Here is an 11,245-nt window from a genome sequence, read left to right as displayed (position 1 = left end):
ATTTTGTGTTTGCTGAGTCTTTATATTTTTCTAGTTTTTTATTTTGATTTGTAGGATTGTTAGTTTCCTTTTTGGTTACCTTAATATTTATCCCTATTTTTCTAAGTTTATACCAGTCTTTCATTTCTTTATATCGCCTTGACTTCCTCTCCATATGAAAAAATCTATGTCTACATTTTTAAGTTCCTGTTGTTTGTTTTAATGTTGTCATCTTTTACATATTGACATATGTTTCCCTATTTTCAGTGTTTTAGCTTTGATTTGTGACTTCCCTATCTGGGTTGATAGCTGGTTGCTCTGTCCTGTGTTCTAGTCTTGGGTTGTTATGTGATGTTACTGATTTTCTAAATGGAGGACTCCCTTTAGTATTTCTTGTAATTTTGGTTTGTTTTCTGCAAATTCCCTAAACTTCTGTTTATCTGGAAATGCTCTAATTTTGCCATCATATTTGCGAGACAGTTTTGCTGGATATGTAATTCTTAGCTGGCAGTTTTTTTCTTTCAAAGCTTTATATATGTCATCCCATTGCCTTCTTGCCTGCATGGTTTCTGCTGAGTAGTCCGAGCTTCTTCTTGTTGACTCTCCTTTGTAGATGACTTTTCGTTTATCCCTAGCCGCTGTTAAAATTCTCTCTTTATCTTTGGTTTTGCCAAGTTTGATTATAATATGTCTTTGTGACTTTCTTTTGGGATCTTCCTTATGTGTGGTTTGATGAGCATCTTGCATAGATATCTTCTCATCTTTCATGATATCAGGGAAGTCTTCTGCCAACAAATCTTCAACAATTCACTCTGTATTTTCTGTTATCCACCCCCATTCTGGTACTCGAATCACTCATAGGTTATTCCTCTTGATAGAGTCCCACATAATTCTCAGGGTTTCTTCATTTTTTTAAATCCTTTTATCTGATTTTTCCTCAAATAAGTTGGTTTCAAGTGCTTTATCTGCACTGTCAGTAATTCTGACTTCCACTGCCTCAATTCTCCTCCTATGACTTTCTATTGAGTTGTCTAATGCTGAAATTTTATTGTTAATCTTCTGGATTTCTGATTGCTGTCTGTCTATGGATTCTTGCAGCCTGTTAAATTTGTCATTATGCTCTTCTCTAATCTTTTTAATTTCCTCTATTGTGTGTTCTGCATTTTGATTAATTTCCTTCCTAATTTCTTAAAGAGTTCTGTATATTAATCTTTTGTATTCTGCCTCCGGTAATTCCAGGAAATCTTCCTCCTCTAGACAATTTCTAGATTCTTTATTTTGGGAGCTTGCTAAAGCCATCATGGATTGTCTCTTTATGTGATTTGATATTGACTGTTGTCTCTGAGCCATGAATAAGTTATTATATTTATTTATGTTTGCTTACTGTGTCCTAGCTTCTTGTTTTGTTTTGATATGCCCAAATAGGCTGCTCATATGAGCTAGTTTGATTACTGGCACCTTTCAAACTCTAACATCTTGTCACCAGGTGGCTAGATCTGTTACTAGGTATGTGTGCTCAGGAATCCACCCACTCCTCCTGTATGGATTCAGCTAACGTGCCGAGGTAGATAGCTACCAAGTGTGTGGTGTAGGCTCAGGCATCTGGCTGCAGCAGGAGCCACACTCTGAGCAAGGCAGAGGGCTGACGGCCGCCCCTAAGTGTCCAAGAGGGAGGTGTGTCCCTGTTCCCTAGAGCACGTAGGTGGGTGGGTTTTGCAGCCAGACCATGAGTACTCAGTGCTGTTGGTTTTAAGGGCTGGGGGACACCTCTTATTCTTGGGCCCCTATTGCAGGTGGCTAGGTGGCATGGGTGAAGCCACCAGTCCTCAGGCCCTATATGGGTAGGTGAAGACCCTGCTTAATGAACAGAGCAGTGTCAAAGGTCACGAACCTGCCACTTCACAGCTGAAACAGCTGAAGTTAGACTTCAGGTATATACCCTGTTGTACTGTGGTTAATGAGGGCCTACGCTGTTGAAATGGGTCCACACAAGTCTCTGCAGGGGGAAAGGCACTCAAAGTCTGTGGATCCCTTATGTCTGTGCCTAAGCAAGGGAGCTGTGCCTACCCTCGGTTCCTGGCTAACGGGAGCTGGCTGTTTATTTTTTCCCCTGTTTGTTAATGTGTTCACTCTCCAAGGCTGGGAGAAAGGCTCAGGGCATGTGACTGATCCTACTTCCGGCCCAGGGGACTCGGCAATAGCTAAAGCTGGTCTGGGACGCAGTGCAGAGCAGGGAGTGGGGAGGTAAGTGGGAGAGAGGTTTTTCCCTAAGGGGGGTGTTTTTGATCCACGTGGTAGGCCGTACGAAAGTACTAATCTTTTGCTGATCCAGGGCTGCTTCTCACTGAAGTAGGTTCTCTGGCGCTTGCTCTCTCCTGGTGCAGAAAACACGCCTCCTGATCACTGCTATTTGCCTCCCTCACCACTCACCCATGAGCTGCTCAGGCCTGAAGGGCTCAGGCTCTCGTCGGGTCAGGTATGGCAACTCCTTGCTGCTTCCGAACCGTCTTTCCCTCCCTCTGTCCCTCAGTCCGGTTCCTCAACTTTGCCTTAGATGTTCAGGGCTCCTAGATTGTCATACATAATTGATTCACTTGTTTTTTTCAGTCTTTGTTGTAAGAGGGCCCACTGGAAGTGTCTGACTACTCCACCATCTTGGCCTTGCCTCCAAGATCTACAGCCTTGGAAACCCTATGGGGCAGCTCTACTCTGTCGTATAGGGTCGCTGTGAGTCAATCAACTAGACAGCAATGAGTTTGTTCTTTTTTGGTTTATAAATTGATGAGGCTTTAAGGAATAGTACAATAAAGAGAGATATTAAATTATTATGTGTTCTTCCAAAGCAAGTAAGAGTCTGCCATAAGCATACAACTTCATTTTTATAGTCATCCACGGAATGGCTGTGGTACTCTGTGGTATCAGTGTTCTAACAACACTTGATATTCTTCTCTTCAGGGTCTGATATACTAAAGTAGGCCAAGAAGACTCAAGCTCACTTTTCACTTATTTTGGCCTCCAATCTTCTTTTAACCTGGTTTTGCTTCCTGCTTGCATAAGTCCCCTTTGGGGACATTCTTTAAAAATATAAGATCACTGGAATTGATTACTCTATACCATGACTTGGGTTCTAAAATAATCCATCCACTCATTCCCAGGTGGACCTCCTTCCAAATCTCTTTGAAAAGAAGGTGCATGAGGGTGCTGCTGCTGGCATTTGCCAAATGGTGGACTTTTACAAGACTCCATGTTAACGTAAAGCTTAATTTTAAGACTTTCTAAATATGATCTGCAGAATATTGGCCTGGAAAATGGAGTCACCAAAACCAGAAATTCACTTAAATGAACTAGTTCCCAAAGTCTGGGAATTCTTTGCTTTGTAAACATGTTTACAAGTACAGCCACGTTGTTCCAAATGGAAATGACTGTAGTATTTAATACTGGGATTGTCCTTTCTCATGACTAGATTTACGCTTCATAATGATTATCTGCTAGACACAGGAATAGCATTTCTGTAACTCAAAATTGTTACTGGAGGCATTTAGCAGAATCTTGCTTTAAAAATAAAATGATTTTTCATCTTTATTCTCCCCCCTTCAAAAGGTTTCACTGCTCCTGATGTTTAACATTATGCAAAGACGTGTTTCTGCCAATGAATATCACCTTATGGCTATGGTTCTGCAAATAGCCTGCTGTGAGCTGATAAAGGGATTAATGCAGCCAAAATTCTTAATCTGTGAAATTACAAATTAAATTCTCATATTAAAAATACCACCCTGCGGTATTTTTTTGTGGTTTTAATTCCCCTCGGTGTTCTGCATACATTGTGCTTGTTAATGACGAGGACAAGGCTGTCTCCGTTGGCAGCCTGCTGCCGAGTGATAATGTGTTGGCATTTATTCACTGATAGAAACTGGATTTAACCACTGGCTGATAAACTAAGTGGCAAGTGGGTAATAAGTCCATATTAACAGAAAAGTACTACTACAGAATTCAGAATTCATAGACCATCAAAATCCTGGCTTAAACTCAGTCATCGAGTCAGATGGGATTGAGATGTCACCAAGGAGGAGTGATATCAAGTTACAAGTTACAGTAAAAGGAAAACAAACCATATGTTTGAGTTTGATGAGCCACAAACTAATGAGTCCATTTGCATCATTTTTTTTTCGGTATAGAAAGACATGTAACCAATTCATTATTTTTCCATAGGGATTTCAACTTTAGTTTTTTCTTTTTAATTGGGGGTAGTGGCTGCATTGGTCAGTGGGTAAACTTTTAGAAAGGAAGTAGAGCAGAATACAGAGTAAATTATTGGCTGGGAATATATAAAACGTTATAAAGGATTTGCTAAGCATAGGAGGAGTAGATTAATATATCTATAGTCATGTTAGAGTAAAAAAAACTAATTAGAATTAAATTTGGGGTATCAAAAAAGATTTAGGGTAGGAAAACCTAAGGAGTTGTTACTTGGGATTTAGTTCCAAAATAAAGGGTTATTGTCAAGGAGAATTCAACACTGCAATGGGGGAAAAAAGCCTAAAATTTAAGAGACTAAAGAAATAACTTTATGGATGTCTATTGTAAGTTATGTATATCCAAAGATTAACAAACATCACATAAATATTTGTGTGTATATGCAATATGTTAATTTTTAAGGCAATCAGAAAAAGAGTCTGAGAAGAAGTACTTCTAACTGGCATTTGGAAAGAATGTATCACCAATGAATAAAAATTTTCTTACTGTAATAGTGTTTGCACAATTTCATAAGAATTCTGTTCCACACTTTGGAAGAAAGATGAGATCCTTCCAGCCGTAAATTCTTGACCAAATATTTAAAACGTAATTGAAAAAGGCTGTGTAAATATGAACACTTTTGTAAAAACAAAACAAAAACCCACCCTGGGATGTGTTTTGTTTTAAAAAGACTCAGAGACGAGCTGTGTATGAATACCAAGAGCATTTGTAGTTAAAATGAATTACATGTCTTTAGTTCTTACGTGTCAATTCAGTGCATTAGCCAATTGGCAACTCTGTTCCTCAGCTCACTGTATAGCAGCCCTTTTTAAGGTTAGTGTTACAATTAAGATGGTCTCTGAGAATCAAAAAAAATGAATCATTTCTCCTCTGTGTTCTGCAGCCAGTTAAAAAGTACTGTATGCATAAAGCACTAAATATGTAAATTATATTTTTCTTTTCCTTTATGACTGCTCAGATCCTTTTTTTGGACACACACATAATCAAATACAAAGACACGCAGCTGCAGACTGCAGAGCAGAGATAGCAAAAAAGAAAAAAAAAAAAAAAAAAAAAGAAGAGATATCCATTTGAAGAGATATCCATTTTCTTCCTGTGTCGGGTAAGCCAGCAATTGAATGGCAGGATTCTACTAAATATATACATCTCCCTACCCCCTCACTCTCTGTCCACATACACACATACTCACACACAGATATGGATAATGCATACACAAACATATTGTCTTACATATACATATATAAACATGTGAAACTCTACATGTATATTACACAGAGTGATGTCCCTGTTTTGATTGACTGTTGCAGATTTGCCATACTCACTATCGGTCAGTTCCCATAGCCGTGGGGGCAGGTCACTAAAATACTCGTGGCTCAAGGCTGCCTGTGCTGATAGTCTGTTCTTTGGGGAACACTGTAGGAGCTTGGAGGCCAGGTCTTCTGCATGGTTCACATAGCTGAGCCTGAACATATAAGCAAAAAAGAGAGAAATCAGACCAAACAAGAAAATTCACTAAAATAAGACTAAGGCTCCCCTAATTATTCTGGGCTTCCTGATTTTTATTCCTGGCCAGGAAAACAACTTAAATTGACTTTTTTTTTTAAATTTTACTGTGTTTTAAGTGGAAGATTACAGCACAAATTAGTTTCTCATTCAAAAATTTATACACAAAATTGTTTTGTGACACTGGTTGCACTGTCTGAAATGCGTCAGTGCTCTCTCCATTTCCCTTTCCACCCTGGGTTCTCCCTGCCCATTCGTCCAGTTTTCCTGTCCCTTCCTGCCTTCTTGTCTTTGCTTTTGGGCAGGTGTTGCCCATTTGGTCTCATATACTTGATTGAACGAAGAAACATGTTCCTCACGTGTGTTACTTTACAGGCCTAATTTTTGGGTTGAAAGGTAGACTTCAGAAGTGGCTTCAGTTCTGAGTTAGCAGGGTGTCCAAGGTCCACAGTCTCAGAGGGATCCTCAAGTCACCGTCCGACCAGTAAGTCTGGTCTTTTTTTTTTTTTTTTTTTGTGAAATTGAATTTTGTGCTACATTTTTCTCCTGCTCTGCCTGGGACCCCCTATTGTGATCCCTGTCAGAGCAGTCGGTGGTGGCAGCTGGGCACCATCTAGTTCTTCTGAGCTCAGGCTGGTGAAGGCTGTGGTTCATGTGGTCCATTAGTCCTTTGGACTAAAATTTTCCTTGTGTCTTGGTTTTCTTCAGTCTCCTTTGCTCTGGACGGGATGGGACCAATAGATGTATCTTAGAAAGCCACTTGAAATCTTTTAAGAGCCAGATGCTACTCACCAAAGTAGGATGTAGAACATTTTCTTTATAAACCACGTTATGCCAATTGACCTAGATGTCCCGAGACCATGGTTTAAATGAACTTCTGAAAATAAACAGAAGCAGAATTCATGCTGGCTCTTCTTACAGTATCTGTTACTCCAAACTGGCTTATACTTTTGTTATCCTAGTATTGTTGATTTGAAATATTTCTACTATAAGCAAAGGGTTGATACTTGCAGAACAGACAGAAGGAGGTCCAGAGGCAGAAAATTTCATAAGATAATTTATCAAATAGTCACAAGAATTTGTTCATAGAATCTATGTACTACATACACATCTGGACATATTTATAGGAAAATCAATGCAAAATAACTAGAAGATTTAAAATAAAACTGCTATTAAATTCTCCAGTTACTATAAGTTACTCACACTCTTAAGAATCTGAATTCTCTTGCACTGAATATAAAATTATTGGAATAAGTAACCTGTCAAATATCAACAATCATACTATTAACATTGAGGTTAACAAAGGCAATGTGCTTAAACCATATGGGGCTGAATCAATTCAAGATGGCCTTTAACACAACAGTAGATAGAAAATATGTGTCTCAAGATATACAGAAAAAAGCGGAGAAGTAAAATCTTCCATGTGGTGTAAGCTTTCAAGTGGTAGCAGCACCACACAGCCAGCCTAGCCTTGCTTTTCATGAGATATTTCACTGCTCAGATCTATCAAATCCAGATAATAAACATAATAATGGAAAAAGTATTCCTAATGGTGTCTACCATTTACGGAGAGTTGAACACATGGCAGGCACTTTCTCAGGCACTTTACACACACTCTCCTATTTATTACAGTCTGACAAGTGAACTTTTTCTGTACCCATTTAATAGCAGTGGAAGCTAAGGAATGAGCCACAGAAGATAGTGACTTGCTCCGTTTGCAGTATGAGTGGACATTGAAACCCATCCAGAACTACTTGATTCCAAGGGGGCTTGCATATGCTATTCTCTGTCTCTCACAATTCATTTCTAAAGGTTTTTACTCACTGATGCCTGAGTTTTTACAATAGTGCGTAATAGGTACAAGGACTCTCAGAAATACAAAGATGTTTAGCATTTGCCTGGCATGTCTTTCACCACCCTCTTACTCTGAATGCTCCATATTTGTAATTTTTAGGTGTCTCTGTCCTAATTCTCATATGTTGTTGTTGTTTAGGCACCATCCAGTCAATTTTGATTCACAGTGACCCCAGGTGACAGAAGAGAACTGCCTTATAGGGTCTTCAAGGCTGTAGTCTTTACAGAAGGAGCCTTAGCGGCACAGTGGTTAAGCTCTCGGTTGCTAACTGAAAAATTAGGGGTTTAAACCCACCCGCCACTCTGTGGGAAAAATATGTGGCAGTCTGCTTCTGCAAAGATTACAGCCTTGGAAACCCTAGAGAGAAGTTCTACTCTGTCCTATGGGGTCACTATGAGTTGGAATGAACTCAACCTCAATGCTTTTTAATCTTTATGGGAGCAGATCACCAGGTCTTTCCCAAGCGGAGTGGCTGGGTGAGCTTGAACCAAAAATCTATCAGTTACTAGCCGAGTGCTTAACCGTTGTGCCACCAGAGCTCTTTAATCATTATATTCTTGTTGTTATGTGCAACTGAGTCAATTATGACTCATAGTGATCCAATACGACAGAGTAGAAAGGTCCCATAGGGTTTCCTAGGCTGTAATCTTTACGGGAGCACATTGTAAGGTCTTTTCTCTTAGGGACCCACTGGGTGGGTTCAAACAGCCGGCATTTCGGTAAGCAGCCAAATGCTTAACCATTGTGCTGCCAAGGCTCCTTAATCATATAGCTGTGCTTTATTTTAAATTTTATCCAATTAAACAATCCCTGTCTTCCAAGGAGGAGCCCTTGTGGCACAGTGGTTAAGAGCTATGGCTGCTAACCAAAAGGTCAGCAGTTTGAATCTACCAGCTGCTCCTTGGAAACCCTATGGGGCAGTAGAAAGTTTAGTCCATTTACATTTTGTGATTATTGATATATTTGGAATTAATGCTACCATCTTAATTTTTTTCTCACTTCCTGTCTACTTTTAGATTCAGTTTTAAAATTCAACATTTTCCATCTTCTATATTGGAAGTTATATACTCTAGTAAGTGATTTAATTTTTTTTTTTTTTTGCATTTTGTTATTTATTTACATATTTAAGCTCTTTCTGTTGTGTTGTTAGGTGACACTGAATTAGTTCTGAATCATAGCCACCCTATGTAAAACAGAACGAATACTGCCCGGTCCTGCGCCATCCTCACAATCATTCCTATGTTTGAGCCACTGTGTCAATCCATCTTGTAAAGGGTCTTCCTCTTTTTTGCGGACCCTCTACTTTATCAAGCACGATGTCCTTCTCCAGAGATTGGTCCCTCCCAATTACATGTCTAAAATACATGACATGAAATCTCATCATCCTTGCTTCTAAGGGGCACTCTGGCTGTATTTCTTCCAAGACAGCCTTGTTCGTTCTTCTGGTAGTCATGGTATATTCAATATTCTTTGCCAACACCATAATTCAAAGGCATCAATTCTATTTTGGTCTTCCTATTCATTTCCCAGCTTTCATATGCATATGAGGTGATTGAAAATACCATAGCTTGGGTCAGGCCCATCTTAGTCCTCAAAGTGACATCTTTGCTTTTTAACACTTTAAAGAGGTCTTTTGCAGCAGTTTTGCCCAATGCAATACATCATTTGATTTCTTGACTGCTGCTGCCATGGGCATTGATTGTGGATCCAAGTAAAATGAAATCCTTGACAACTTCAATATTTTCTCTGTTTATCATGGTGTTGCTTATTGGTCCACTTGTGAGGATTTTTGTTTTCTTTATGTTGAGGTGTAATCCATACTGAAGGCTGTAGTCTTTAATCTCTATCGCTGTTTCAAGTCAGCTTCACTTTCAACAAGCAAAGTTGTGTCATCTGTGTATCACAGGTTGCTAATGAGTCTTCCACCAATCCTGATGCCATGTTCTTCTTCATATATTCCAGTTTCTCGGATTATTTGCTCGCATACACACTGAATAAGTATGGTGAAAGGATACAACCCTGATGCATACCTTTCCTGATTTTAAACCACAAGTTAACCCCTTGTTCTGTTTGAATGACTGCCTCTTGTTCTACATACAGGTTCCGCATGAACACAATTAAGTGTTCTGGAATTCTTATTCTTTGCAATGTTATCCATAATTTATGATCCTTCATAACTGTCCGATATCTTTGCAGAGTCAATAAAACACAGGTAAACATCTTTCTTCTACTCTCTGCTTTCGGACAAGATCCGTCTGACATCAGCAATGATAGCCCTCATTCCATGTCCTTTTATGAATCTGGCCTGAATTTCTGGCAGCTCCCTGTCGATGTACTGCTGCAACCGTTTTTGAATTATCTTCTGCAAAATTTTACTTGCGTGTGATGTTAATGATACTATTTGCTAATTTCTACATTCTGTTGATCACCTTTCTTTGGAATGGGCACAAATATAGATCTCTTCCAGTCAGTTGGCCAGGTAGCTGTCTTCCAAATTTCTTGGCAGAGATGAGTGAGCACCTCCAGTGCTGCATCTGTTTGTTGAAAGATCTCAGTTGGTATTCTGTCAATTCATGGAGTCTTGCTTTTCGCCACTGCCTTCAGTGCAGATTGGACTTCTTCCTTCAATACCATCAATTCTTGACCATATGCCACCTCCTGAAATGGCTGAACATCAACCAATTTTTTTTTGGTACAGTGACTCTGTGGATTCCTTCTGTCTTCTTTTGATGCTTCCTGCATCATTCAATATTTTGCCCATAGAATCCTTCACTATTGCAACTTGAGTCTTGAATTTTTTCTTCAGTTCTTCCAGCTTGAGAAATGCCGAACTCGTAGCTAAATGTAAAATTTTTCAAGCTGATTCACAATGACAAATTATTTCTCCTACAAAAGTATAACCATACATTCCAGACAACATAAATATGTGGTTGAAGTAACATTCATACACATCACCATTTCATCAATTACATAATAAAACACAATATCAAGTATCCAAATATTAGGTTACACAACTCAAAGACAAAAAAAAAAAATTAGAGATCATCTCAATTAGCAGAAACTCACTTCTTTTTTCTTGCAAGAAAGGTTGAGAAGGAAAATAAATCACACTTCAAATAAAAATAGTTGTTAAACAACTTCCAGTAGATACAGGGAAAAATTACAAAATTTATAGAAATTTTATTATTAAGAACTGTGTTAGCTACAACAGCAAAGTATCTCTACCATTAAAAATATTTTTAATATTCTTTAAAAATTAAAAGGCATATTCTCTATATCCTGCACAAGACAAAGGTAATATTTGATTAAAAATATTTGACAGCTCTTCCCATTCTTTTTTTAGACCCTCTCAAGTTGCATCCCAAAGTACAAATGTTACATTAATAGTAAGGCCTTTTTTTTTGGTCTGCAGACATTAAAGATATACACTCCTGTACGATGTAGATTTTACACGAACTTTTCAATTAGAGGTCTGTGATTTTCAACGTGGAGGTTTTCATAACTACACAAAATGAAATTTATAGAAAAACATTAAATAATCATCATAAGACTTGGTAAAAATCTAACAAAATCAAAGGCTGCAAAGCTCTTATGTACATTGGTATGAATAGAGAAGATGTAACCATAATGTTGCAGGCATATAACCATACAGGC

The 11,245-nt window shown here is 38.6% G+C and overlaps 1 protein-coding gene across 1 annotated transcript in view; it reads right to left on the bottom strand.

Moving 5' to 3' along the window:
• CDK14 (cyclin dependent kinase 14) overlaps positions 1-11,245 on the bottom strand; it is a gene marked incomplete at its 5' end in the record, with an annotated part of 305,956 nt that overhangs the window by 41,639 nt on the left and 253,072 nt on the right. Inside the window, one exon of the mRNA XM_004389659.2 lies at positions 5,556-5,695. Within this exon, the coding sequence (XP_004389716.1) occupies positions 5,556-5,695 (140 nt within the window). The remainder of the gene's footprint in view (positions 1-5,555; positions 5,696-11,245) is intronic.

The sequence above is a fragment of the Trichechus manatus genome, unplaced genomic scaffold, assembly GCF_000243295.1.
Source record: "Trichechus manatus latirostris isolate Lorelei unplaced genomic scaffold, TriManLat1.0 scaffold00253, whole genome shotgun sequence".
NCBI classification, from domain to species: Eukaryota; Metazoa; Chordata; class Mammalia; order Sirenia; family Trichechidae; genus Trichechus; species Trichechus manatus.
This window is presented reverse-complemented; position numbering and strand designations above follow the sequence as displayed.